Genomic DNA, 13521 nt, shown 5'->3' with positions numbered 1-13521 from the left:
TACTTTTTGCTTAGGATTCTGCAGACTGGTAGCAGCAGCTCTGCTCTAGGCTGTGCTTTGAGGGTCTGCACTGCATGTCTCATTTAGAGACCCAGGCTCAGGGGCCAGTGGCTCCCTGGGGTATGCTTTTCATGGCTGATGGCTGGGGTGCAAGAGACCAGGCCAAACCATGGAAGCGCATCTGAAGCCTCTACTCAGATTTGCTCTATGTCATGTCCATACACATTCCATTGGCCAAAGCAAGTCACAAAGCAAGTCCGTTGGCCAAAGCAAGTCACAACATGAAGAGGGCAGAGAGATAGACTTCTTCTGTGGAGAAGAGCAGGAAGAGTTGGGTGGGGATTCTGGTGGGGGAGGAAGGAATGGTTGCTTCAGCTTACCTGGGAGCTACCTCATCCCCTCAGCCTCTCAGGATCAAGTTCACATTTGGATGCCTGTTTGAGACCTGAGACACAGTCATCATTCTGAGTCATGGTTCCTTAAATTCTAGGGGAGAGCAGAGGGGTGTGTGAAATGTCATGGGTTCAGGTCTTTCTCTGCATCATGGAATCAGGAGAAAGTGCTGTTCCATGTTTGACATCACCTCAACATGGATTGGTCACATGAGACGAGAAGTGAGAGGTGATATGTGTCAGGTAAATGAAGGGATCTTCACTGCAGGCTCTGTACCAGCCTTGAGAAGAATTAGGCTTGGCTCCTGCCTTGGAGGAAATCCTGGTTAAGCCAGAAATAGACACCCCAAGGCTCTGGGCCTTACGTGAGAGATGCCCAAAGGCCTTGGGATAGAGCTGGGAGGTGCAGGCACCCAGACTTCTTCCTCCCCAGGTGGCCCAGTATATCAAGTTCGAGATGCCTGTCCTTAAAAGCTTCATTCAGAAGCTCCAAGAGGAGGAAGATCGGGAAGTAAAGAAGCTGATGCGCAAGTAAGCTTGGCCCCGGGTGGCTGGGGGGCTTCTCCTGGGGCCTCAGTGGGAGGGCTGTCTGTTCAGGTGCCTTTCACGGGGCCGAGCTGCTGTGTGGGCCGGGGTCTTCTCGACCTTCTTCAGGGGCCTTCCCATCGATGAGTCCACATCTCAGATGGGGACATGAAACTTCAGTGTCTTAGTCTCTCTGCTTCTCAGGCCAGCTTCTCATTTTGATGTGAGACATAAAAATGTTCTGGAGCCCAGCCAGTGTGGCTCAGTGATTGAGCATCAACCTATGATCCAGGAGATCATGATTCAGTCCCAGTCAGGGCACATGCCTGGGTTTCGGGCTCCACCCCCTGCAGGGGGCAGGGGGCAGGGGCCAGGGGCCAGGGGCCAGGGGGCAGGGGGCGTGTAGGAGGCAGCTGATAAATGACTCTTTCATCATTGATGTTTCTATCTCTCTCTCCCTCTCCCTTCCTCTCTCTGAAATCATTAAAAACATATTTAAAAAAATGTTCTAGAGACTTTAGGAAGGTTATCTTAGCAGTGACAAGTAGCCTGAGCAGCCTACCTCTAAAGTCCTTTCTTCATATCCTTCCTCCCTTGTAACATTTCTCCTGTGGAAATTGCATTTGGGTTGACAAGTCCAGGAAAACTTCTCTCTGGAGAGGATTAAATTTATATATATATATATAAAATATATATTTGCTCTGCACTGCCATAAAGTAGAATGTGTTTATGGATGCAGTAGAACAATTGAGTGATTTTTGTCACTAGACAATAAAGCCAATGCCGTATTTGCTGTATCGATGATAATAACAGGTGCAATAGTTAACATTCATTGAACACTTACTATGCACCAGACTTTAAAAATAGCTTTTGCTGTGCAGTGCCAAGCCCTGAACATGAGCAATGTCCCCTTTAGCCCACTGCAGTGTCTGCATTGCCGTAGTTCAGGGAAGGGGTGGGCACACTGCGCTCACCCGCAAGCCATGGACCTCCAGGCCTGGTACTTGCTGTGGCCTTTTCTGCAAAATGCAGGAACCAGTATCAGGTTGAACCACATGAAGTTGTCATTTTCTGTAGCCCCCACCCCCTAATAATAGTCAATAATGGTGATTTCATATGGTCCAGCCTAGGGGAGGGTTATATGCTACTGTGTATAGAAAGGACTACGCACAATGCCTTGGGCCTAGTAAGCGCTCAGCTAATGGGACCCTTACTATTGTTTCTGTTGTTATTTCACCCTCTCATCTTTCTTTGCCAGACATTCTACCTGTAGTAAAATAATCTGGCTTGGAGTTAGCCTCTTCAGTCCCTCTCCTCCTGTTGTGGAAATGAACACAAGCAGCAAAGGGACAGGCCAGCTACCCCCGCGGTGGCCTGGGTTGGGTAGCGGGGTCGAGAGGCGGTGTGTGTTGCTTTCTGCTCTCCACCGCAGCTGTTTCTGTCCCCCAGGTACACTGTGCTCCGGCTGATGATTCGGCAGAGGCTGGAGGAGATAGCCGAGACCCCAGAAACAATCTGAGCCACAGAAGAAGGGGATCCAGACACCACAACAGCCGCCGTTCACCTGAGAAGACCCACCGGAAGCTGGGTGCCTTCCTTCCACACAAGCATTTAAAAACCTCTCCAGCTCCTGACAAGCCACCGTTTGCTGCCTGGATGGAGAAGCCAGCAGACAGCTCCCCATCCTTGGATCCCTGCTCTTCTCCTTTCTTTCATTCACACGGACTTTTGATTTTGTTATAAGGAGGACCCAGAATGTGTGCATGTGCATGGGCATGCACGTCTGCACACACATACATGTCCATGTGCCTACCTGACATAGTCACATGCAATTAAATTCCAAGCAACCAGCACAAGTGCCATGAGGCTGGCGGATGTGCTGCCGTGGGCAGAAAAATCAGGGGAGTCACTAATCTGAGGAAAAAGTTCCTATGCAGAGAAAAAGTTTCTCCCCTCAAGTGCCTGGGAGCAGCCACACATAATCTGCCCATGTTTAGAAGGGGAAGGGGCTCAGCAAGCTCCCATTTTGGGGTATTTATATTAGAGATTCTCCCTATATGCCTAGAAGGATCTGTTAATGTGAGATCCTTGGAAATTAACAAAATGGCAGCCCCATGTACTTGGGGCAGGTCTGGTGGGAAGGGAAAAATAAACCATCAGTGGGGTAGATGCAATAAACCCACAAGTTTTTACACTGGAATCTTGGATTTTAAGTAACAAAGATGTGTGTGATGATCTGTGGATGCCTGTAGAGAAAGGAGCCTGCCTCTGTCCTTGCCTCCATGGCTACCTCTAGGAGATGGGAGGGGAGCCTGATGTCCCCAACTCTTTGGTGCCTCCTTGAGTTGAAGGAAGGATCTCATGAAACAGGCCTCACTGGTTTGCACGTGGCATTGACTGGCGAGTGTGACCCCGGCCTGGGCTTGCTCTGGGGTGGTGGCCAGAAACTGCCTCGACAGGGAAATGGAGAGGCTCCTTGCAGCCATGGCAGGAACCTGTGAGCCCAGCCCATTTCACATCATCAAGGGGTCTTCCTGCACTTGAAGCTGCACTTCTGTGTGTTTGAAGTCAAGGCTTTATTCTTTCCAAGGCTGGATTCTTGCACGCTGCCCTCGCCTTGTAGAGATGGACTCTAAGAAGGAGGACTTGTCCTGCTGCTGACCGAGTGTGGGGTTCCGGGAAGGCGTTTGGGCTGCCCTGTGAAGGTGCAGAGGGGGGGTGGAGCCTCTCTTTCGCTTCTCTGAGCAGCCACCTTGGTGATCTTTAGAGCAGAGACCCCACTGTGGGGGGGAAGGGCAGGCACAGTCTGTTCCCTGTAGCCCCCATTGGGAAGATTGCCGGCAGCTGGACACCAGTGCGACTGATACTGTTTGGAGCGGAACAGGCAGATGCTTGGAGAAGGGTGCCTGGCTGTGGGATCAACCAAGCAAGGCCAGGAGCTCCTGGCAGCAGGCATGTGAGCCTTGCTGGGGTAGGGATGCTCCCATCGCCAGCTGAGGAAAGGAGAGCCACTGATCCGTCCCTGGCAGGAAGGTGGAGCTTTGCAGCAGAGCCGGTCCTGCCCCAGGCACCCTCCTGCTCCCTTCCCACCCCTGTGGCCTTCGAGGCTTCTCTAGATGGCTCACAGCTGTGGTCTTATTGTTGACTTTCAAAAAGATGGCATGCTGCCACCTGGCATTTTGCCAGGGGTCCCTTAGCAAGCCTGCCTCTGTTGGGGCGGCACCACCGGCCCAGTGGGGGTGGACTGGAAATCCGGAGGGCCTTAGTCTCAATCAGACACCTCTGTGGGCTTTGCAAAATGCACAGAATTGGGGAAAAGGGGCGGAGGGGAGGCTTCCTTTGTTACTGATGAGAAAGAGGTTTGGTGAATGCAAACATACCGACTGAGTTTTGCATTTGAGAAAATGAGTTGGGAAACTCCAGTTATTTTTATGTTGAGTGCACAAAGCCTTTGTTGGCCCCAGTAATTCTCAGAGGGCCAGGGAGAAGAATTTCCACCCAGCAAATACTAGCCACTAACTTTTCTTGGACAGCTTTTTCTGGTTTATAAAAGTTCTCTTTTAATTTGCACTAGCACTACGATAGTGTTAAATGTGGAAATGCAAAATGTCAGATTCGCCAGATCACTTTCTAAGAAAGTGCAAATATAGACTTGGCTCTTTAAAGACAGGGGTCCGGATGGAAATGAGGGAAAACCGTATTTTACACAATACATTCCATTTAATGCGGGCGCACATTTTTGTCTTGGGTCAGCCTGTTTCGAGATCCTTTCTCAGGCCCTCGATAACCCGATCAGGAGTTTTGGAAAGGCTCCTTGGAGCAGCAGCAGCTGAAACAGACACTTCTCCCTGGTGTGGAGCTGGATTTTCTCATCGGTATCACATGGCCCTGCAGTTTTGAACTTCTCCCTGATTTGTGTGGGTTTATGTAATTGCGTGCAATGAGCCTGAAATCGTGTGAAGAACAAAGGCCAATTTATAGCGTTTTTTCCTAACTTGTGAAAAGCAGTATAGCCACAACTGCTTTCTTCTGCCAGGGGCTTATGTTACAGGGTGACCAGGTGAAGAAAAACCTGAGTCCATCTGGCTGGGAAGGGGGGTCCTGTTCCCCAGGTGCTGGTGGAGTTAAGCACAAGGCCATATCCTCTGATCACATTAGTGGGAAGGTGATGGGTTACCTGGGGAGGGACTGAAAGGCACAATGGATGGGTGTGGCTGTGCGGTGAGGACTGTGCCCACCGGGCTCCAGGCTGGACAGGCTTGAACTGGGGGTTGAGGCTGAGGTGTGAGGACCTCAGGTTAGCCACCTATCCACGTGAAAAATGCCAAGACCTGAGGTTGAGATTTTGGTCTGAGACTTCAAGGAGAAATATTTTCACCCTTCTCCCTACTGGAAAGAAAACCATACTCCTGGAAGTCTCCAGATAAAGACATTTTATCATCAGGGTAGATAAGACTTTGGCATGAAATGACAAAAAATAATAATAACTGTTCTCTGATGCAAAAATGTCTTGGCAGGAATTCTTTTCTGCGGAGTTGCGAGGTTACCTGAGTGTCAGGAGGGTGGAATGGGCCACAGAAGGGCAAAAAGTTCTTTTAAGAAAAGAGCTGTCTTTAAAAATAAACAAAAACCCCCAGTTATTTCAAAGCTCTGTAGCACAGAGAACGTGGTGTCATAGATGCATCTCCAAGACATAAATTTCTATATGAACAAGGGAATGTCAGTCTCATAGTGACCAAACCATGGTGGAGCTGAGACAGGAGACAGAGATCTTGAGAGCCCCAGATGCAGCAGCATGAATTTTCCAAAATCTTAAATTGTTTTACACAAAGTCTTGCTTGAACCAGATGAGATGGGAAATGATTTTCTGTCGAGGCAGAAGTGAAAAATAATTGTGGCACCCCTTCTTTCAGATGTAACTGAAAGCCTTTACCTTGTCACGGGAGGTTACAGTGCCCCTGTGTTTTAAACAAGCACAAGACATGGACAAGCTGTGAAGGGAAAGCCTCCATTTACTTATGAGTCTTCCCAGCAGATCGCAGACCTGTTTCCCAGGCTGATGGTTTCCCGTGTTTTTGCTAGTGTTTCTGAAGGGTTTCCCACTTGTTTTAGCTTTGTGAAGTGTTCTTTCCTTAATCATAACTTGACTTTTAGCAAAGGTACATGTCCTGGTTTAATGTTTGGTTCTGAACTTATAAATCGATGTGTTTAGGTATCTTAACATAATTTGACAAGGCCTAATAGGGAGCCATGAATTTCTGTAACATTTTGATATGTTTTAATGTACCTGACTTAGAGCTTGTTAAATAAAGCACTTTTCAGAGAGCAGTCCCTGTGGATGGGTCTGTGTGTGTCCGCTGGGTGGGGAGCTCTGTGCTATGGGAGGGTGTGGGAGGGGAATATGAAAGTGCACCCCGGAGAAAAGTTGATTTCCTTGGCCTAGAGTTTATGGTTTGAATGGACTCAGACTTGGCTGTAATATTCCAAATAAGTGAAATGAGAACGCCCCTGTGTAAGTCTTCAGTTCAGCCCTGGTGGAGGCAGGAGTTATGGTGGGAAGAGCTGGGAATGATCATTCAATGAGGCTGGATTTTTGTCCTGGCTTGTTGAGAGGAACTCATTGAATCTTTATCTAGAACTTGGTTTTCTCATCTATAAAATGGCCTTGTGGAGGTGTGGGGACCTGGGCTTGCCTCTGTTGGAGGCAGCCCTCTAAGAGTCACCAAGTGTAAGACCTCCGACTAGGGTGCATGTTCCACCCTATGGCTGGAACCTGTCACCTTGGCTAGGCCATGGTACCCAAGTATTTGGTCAAACACTAGTCTTGTTTTGCTGGGAAGGTATTTGTAAAGATGAGATTAACATGTAAATGAGTAGACTTTGAGTGAAGCGTATTTGCCTGCACAATTTTAAAGGCCTTAAAAGGACTGATCCCCTGAGGGAGAGGGATTCTACCACCAGTCTGCCTTTGGACTTGAGCTGCAACACCAGTTCCTCCCTGAGTCTCCAGCCTGCCAGCCTGCCCTGCTGTGTGAGCCAATTCCTTAAACTAAATTTCTCTATATGTATACACACCCTATTGGTTCTGCTTTTCTGGAAAACTCTGGCAAACAGAGGAGTTACATGGTTGGTCTATAATATTTGAATATGTGATTGACAGTTGTCTTCCCAGGAAACTGGCCATGGAGCATAAACAATGACCCAGATAATTTGATCTCTAGAAAAAGGTAACAACCAAGACAAGATTTTGAACAATGCCTTCAAAAAATGCTTATATGTTTTTTCAAAAGAGAAAAGTTTAGATAAATCACTATTCCCTTTAAGTGTTGTTTTGATTTCCTACATTTAGAGTTTTCACTCTAAGCAGTTGCTTCTTAGTTGCTGAATTAATGAAGCTGTGTGCAACAGAAGGGCAGATGGTTGAATCTTCCAAAGGCAGGGAGATCTTATACGTACAGCATGTAGATGTAGATATCTATGTAGGTGACAAAGACAAAATATGATATATGGTCCATTTGGGGGCCCCACTGAGACCCCTAGTCAGGCAGTAAGTCATGTAGTCATATAGAAGTTAGAGTGTCCAAAACCGTCCAACAAATGCTAAACCAGAAATTCTTGCCTTGCTTTATAGCGACAGATTCCATGAAATAATTTGGTGTTGCTTATTTTAGATAATGAAATTTTTACTGAGTAGAGTTTGCTGTGAGCACAAGACTTTGCCGTGAAGTTTTGAATACATTTGAATAGGTTTGGCTGAGATGCTTAGATGCACACAAACCTACTGAAAATGGAACTTGCTCTTTTTATTTTAAAACCATGCAATATAAAAATTATTACTTACGATTTAAATGAAAGATATGTTATATAAATAGGTAAGTTAACTTTATATAAGTAGGTAAGTTAACTTTAAGAGTTTCAAAACTACGGGCCCAATGGTAGGGGCTGTAAATCTTAGTTTGGCCGGGACAGTTCCAGCTGCCTGTTGTTCTGGTGTAATTGTCAACAGCACCCCGTTGCTCTCAAAACATCCCAGGGTGGGTGATGAACGTGTGCTCTACACACTGGCCAAAACGCAGCTTATTGTAATTTTCCTATGTGAGGTTTTTAAGATGAAGCCATAGGTTGGAAAAAGTTCAAGTTTTATAAAGTATAAAAGTTTATAAGGTTTAAACTTTTTAAAGGGTTAAGTTTAAATCTTAGGATATCTAAACACATGTTTTGATGGAAGGCAGATAATAATATGGATATATTATATGTCAGTGTTTTGATAACGCTGATTTAAACATTCTTGCATTAGAAATTCATTTTTCTTGGTGGAGTTTTAAAATTGGGTACAGTAGTATTAATTTGTGACTTTGAATGTCACCCTGCCCATGCCCGCAGAACCATCTAGGGGTCAATAGCACCCAGGTTTGAGTCTTTTGCAAATATCCGCCACTGAGAGAAACCTGGGCTCCCAGGATGGTAGTTGGTGCCAAATTTGGGGAAGAATGAATGGAACAGCGTGGGTATGTTTTGCCAGCATTATGTCTCAGAGATAGATGTCTGGGGTATAATTTCAGGTTCAAACTGCCGATGAGAACTCCCATGCACAGCAAATATTGAATGTGTGGGATTATGAAAAGTCTGGAATCGAAAGTGTTCCCAAGGAAAGATTCTAAAGGTAGGGGACATAATTACAGAAATGTAATGTATTGTTCACTTATTATGTTCAAGTTCCTTAACCAAATTTTGGCAATAACACGAGTTGTCGCAAAAATAAATAGTTTGGCCAAAAGCTCTTGTGCTAAGCAAAAAGAGCAAATTATAACATCCATGACCCATTAAGAGGAACCGACAAGTAAAACTTGAATTTAAAATGGTCATAGTAATCTAGAGAGAAATGATTAGAAATACTAAGTAAATTGTGCAAGGTTGCTAAAACAATGTGAGTATATACACATTCATGTTATTTGTATGCATCAGCAATAAAATTAGATTAAAAAATAAAATGAAAAAATGAAAAAGCATACCTCATTTGTGGATTACAAAGATAGCAGCTCCCCAAACTGATGTAAGTAATCCTAATAACAAGCCAAGTAGGTATGCCTCAATTAAAACCAAAAAAAAGTAGGACTTTTTCATCTTCTTCCGTCTTTTTCTGATAAGGCTACAGGTAAAATAAAAACCATAATCATGAAGATTATTAAGCCATTAAAAGTATAATATAAAGTTTATTTGAAAACTTAGAAAATATTATTAAAGTGAAAAAAGTTACCTGGGAGTGGGGGGATTATGTTTTCCTTATGTTTCTACCTAGCTTTCTTTTCTTTATGTTTCCACATTGGCTTTTGCATTAAAATTTCCTGCTTAGTACATCCAAAAATATTAAAGTTCCAAAAACACATATATATGCAAAAACACACAAAAAACAAAGATTAAAGCCAGCCAGGCTTTCATTTCACTGTTGGGGCCAATTTCTTTAAGGAAAAGGCATCAACATCCCTGGAGGCCCAACATACAATTGAAATGCAGTCCTTATGTGCCCAAACCATGTGTTTGTGCATGTAATATACAAACACATATGTCACACACACACACACACACACACACACACACACACACACACACACACACACACACACGGATGGGGGGATCACATCCATAGCGCCAGAAAACCAGTCACCCTGACGTCTTGAGTGCCCAGCAGCCTGAAGGATGGAGTCTCCCTGTGAGAAATTGAGAAATTCCTTGTGTTTAGACTCAGTCACCCTGGACACCAAACCCACTTTCTAAATTGTACTCTCAATGCTATCAGGCATTGGACAAAAAAGCTTTCAAAAGGAGAAAAAGTACCTATCATATTCTGGAAACCCGAGGTTAGCCAGAATATGTCGTCAGACTATCCTGCTTTCAGTGTCTTAGACTCTGGAGTTCGCTGGGCTATGAGTTCGGTACCAGACGCGGCGCCTGCGAGGCTAAGCAAGGCCTGGTGCGGAACATTCTGGATGTGTGCTTCACCCTGCCTGGGCACACAGGACACTCACTATTCCCCTTCCCTGCCTCGTGCACCTTAAAAAAGATAAACCCAAATGTACCTGTTTAGTATGTTCCTCATGGGCTCAACTGGAGACAATTTAAAAAACAGAAACCAAACAAAAATGACACCACAGCTTAAGATTCAGAGTCCTGTACAGAAAAGGAAAAACAGGCCACCTAAGGACACGCTGAGACGACACAAGGAGAGAGGCTGGCAGCCCGGGGCGGGGCTCTCGGCTGCAGACCTGCTTTGGGTGGATTTCTTGCAGGCACTTCTTTAAGGCTGTGGGGTTTCTTTCTTTTTCTTTTTTTGGTTTTGAAAACAATGCTCTTTATTTTTATAGAAAAAAGGTGGATACAGAATTACTGAATTTCTTATGAATGTGAAGTTGTCTAATAAGCTCGGGACATATGTAACACGGGACTGTGGGGTTCTTCTAGAGCTAGGTAGCATGTGTGTTCAAAGGGCTGTACCCCTAAATGACCGTAACAATTGAAAAAGACCATAAATAACCTTAAGGACGTCAAGACATAATTAAAAAGCTCTAAATGACACCAAATGCGAAATAACCTTAAAGGGTTCTAAGGAGGAGACCTTGTTCTAGGACTAGGCGGTCAGGTTGGTCCTGAGTCCTGGCAGCATCGGCCCTGGGCCGCCAGTCAGTGGCTTTAGGGCGCCCCCTGGTGGTGCAGACGCTGTGCTGCTCCCACTCTCCCACTTCTGAGCTGTGGCTGCCGCCAAAGTGGGGTGGGAAAAGACTACAACTTCTATTTTAATGAAAATAATTGAATTTTTAAAATCTTAAAAATAGTGACCCTTGACTTTGGCGGCTTGTGTGTCAGCCCCGTATCACATTGCATAAGGCAAAGGGGGAAGGGGAGCCCTGGGGACCCATGAGAGCCTCTTACCTTGGAGAGGCTGGTGGTGGTTTGCACATAATGCTTTAGACACGTTTCTGATGTGCTCTGATGATTTCTGGGCCACCCTGCTCAGGTTCAATTCCTTGTTCCACTGTTGTGAGCCCTGGATTACTCTCTGCCCACCTTCATTTCTTCAACTGTTTAATGGGGAAAATATTAGGACCCATCTCATGGGGCTGCTGCAGGGATTAAATTCCTTTAAAACATTTAGAAAAGTGCTTTGGTGGGGACTATATAAGTGTCAGCAACTACTATTTTTTAGTTTTACTTAGACTAAAACCCTCATAAAAATCCTAAGAAGCTTAACAATTACTGTAAAAATATAGGTAAAAAAATAATGCAAGTGCAAGAGGTAGAGAAGATAGACCAACTAGAACTAATGACATTTAAAAGTACATGTGTATAATTTATAAATATATATCAGCACCTATTAAGGATGCTCACCGAGTGGGTGTCCATCTGAAAAGTTTGAGGACCGCTGGTTCTGAACCTGGATGGGGACAAGTGATCCCCAGTAGAGGTATGGGCTTCGCCCTGTGCACCTCCCTGGATTTGCTCAGCTTTCCCACATGATGAAGGGAGAGGAGTGAGAACAGACAACGCTCCTGAGGCTGGAGAGAACTTGTGTGTCAGGAGCTGACAGAAGATTTGAGTGGCTAAAACAGAGTCAGTCAGGGAGAGAGGGGCCAAGATGAAGTTAGGAGCTTGGGTTTTATTCTTGGTTCAACAGGAAGCTTTTAAAAGGAGAGGGGATGGGGGGAGTTTTATGTTTTGAATAGACCACCTTGTTCCTAAACAGAGGCAGGAATATCAGTTAGGTGTCCGTTGTAGACATCCAGAGGAGATGATGGCAGCCAGGACCAGGTGGTGGCAGAGGCGGGGTCAGTGCTGAGAAGCGAGTGGACTAATAATACATTTTTAGAGTAGATATTATAGGGTCAACATTTCTGGTTTGGGGTATGACAAAAACTATCATCAGCTAGCAATTCCTCTCCTCCACAAAACCGTTCCTGGGAACCGGGAGGAGGGAAAGGAAAGTAGATGGTGAGTGTGCATGTGGCACTGGAGTGAGAGTGCAGAAGCAATAGCAGCACGTAGTCGCTAATGCTTGCTGAGTGCTCCCTGTGTCCTAGGCACTGGCCTAAGCCCTTGGTATTCTCATACGAACCCCAAGAGGTAGGTCATTATCTACACTTTATAGAGGGGGAAACAGAGACACCGCGAGGACCAGTGACTTACTTGCTCAAGGGCACATACAGCTGGTGAGAAGAGCAGAGGGAGCTGGGACTCGGCACAGACTCTGTGCTGGCCAGGCCCCAGAGGAGCACCCCAGGACAATGGGGTTGGAGTTTGCCTTTTAAGGCCTTCAGAGGCCCCTCATTTAGATGGGAGCAATGCTCCCCCTACACTGCGGCACCACAGCTAGGACACCTGGATGCTCCAGGCCCCTGAGCACTTCACACGTCGTCTCATCTCATGTCAGCAGTGTCTCCGGATCCTATATCCCCACCCCCACCCCAACTTGCAGACTCATCTTCGCTCCCATCTCTGGATGGTGGCTAATTCACTCGAGCAACCTCTTTCTTGGCTAGTAATGTGGGTTTGTTTGTGGGGTTTTTTCTTTTTACTGAGTTTTGTTTCAAATACATAAGGAAAAGGTGCAGTTTTTTAAACTATAAGTCTCTTTTGAGACCTGTAAAGTCATATTCTGGTTTAGTGGTGGCAGCACTGGCTCTCCCGGCTTTTGGGCATCTCCAGGGCGGTGGTCTGTTCTCACCCAGGTGGCTCCCGTCCCCTGCAGTGAGCTCCGGGGGGCCAGCTGTAACTTCTCCGCAGGCAGCCTCTGGCTTTCCTCTGGCCTTTGTTCATCGAGCTTCCCTTCCTGCCAGCTCTCCTTCCCCCCAGCAGGAAGAGAGGACAAAACCCGGAGCTGCTTCCTTCAGCTGCCCACGGGGCTCCCGGGACACCCCCGAGCTTGCAGGAACAATGCAGCTCTCGCCGCTCAGGAGCGCCTGCGGCTGCTCCCTCTGGACCATCTTCATGCCTTTGTGCTGGTGAAGCTGTTCAGGTCCATCCTCATGGGACGTTGCCTGTTGGAAGTGCCCTGGGAGTGGGGTGGGGTGGGGGCGAGGTGCCTCTGCATCGTGGCAGGTAAGAGAGGCACAGTGCACTAAAAAAGGGAAGGAAAGTCCGTGAACTTGACTCTCTCAGCTTCTATGGCTCCATGGTTCCTCATTTCCCAAGTGAGAGGGCAGAGCTCAAGGCAAGCCAACTCTTGCTTTCCTCTCACATGTGCCTGCGGACCTCCCTCCCTCCCTGTCTTTTCTCCCTTTCCTTCCTTCCTTCCTTCCTTCCTTCCTTCCTTCCTTCCTTCCTTCCTTCCTTCCTTCCTCCCTCCCTCCCTCCCTCCCTCCCTCCCTCCCTCCCTCCCTCCCTCCCTCCCTTCCTTCCTTCCTTCCTTCCTTCCTTCCTTCCTTCCTTCCTTCCTTCCTTCCTTCCCTCCTTCCAATATATCTTTGTAGATTTCAGAGAAAGGAAGGGAGAGGGAGAGAGAAACATCAATGATGAGAGTTGTCATTGATCAGCTGCCTCCAGCACGCCCCCTGCTGGGGATCGAGCCCAAAACCTGGGCCTGTGCCCTGACCAGGCATCGAACCTCAATCTG

At 46.6% G+C, this 13521-nt stretch overlaps 1 protein-coding gene across 1 annotated transcript in view; it reads left to right on the top strand.

Moving 5' to 3' along the window:
• RASSF2 (Ras association domain family member 2) overlaps positions 1–6245 on the top strand; it is a 30463-nt gene extending 24218 nt beyond the window's left edge. The window contains exons 10-11 of the mRNA XM_081148282.1: positions 826–923; positions 2367–6245. Coding sequence (XP_081004408.1) covers positions 826–923; positions 2367–2436 — 168 coding nt within the window. The 3' untranslated portion in view covers positions 2437–6245. The remainder of the gene's footprint in view (positions 1–825; positions 924–2366) is intronic.
• Positions 6246–13521: the final 7276 nt, after the last annotated feature.

This window comes from Miniopterus schreibersii (assembly GCF_964146895.1).
Source record: "Miniopterus schreibersii genome assembly, chromosome: 10".
Classification (NCBI taxonomy): Eukaryota; Metazoa; Chordata; class Mammalia; order Chiroptera; family Miniopteridae; genus Miniopterus; species Miniopterus schreibersii.
This window is presented reverse-complemented; position numbering and strand designations above follow the sequence as displayed.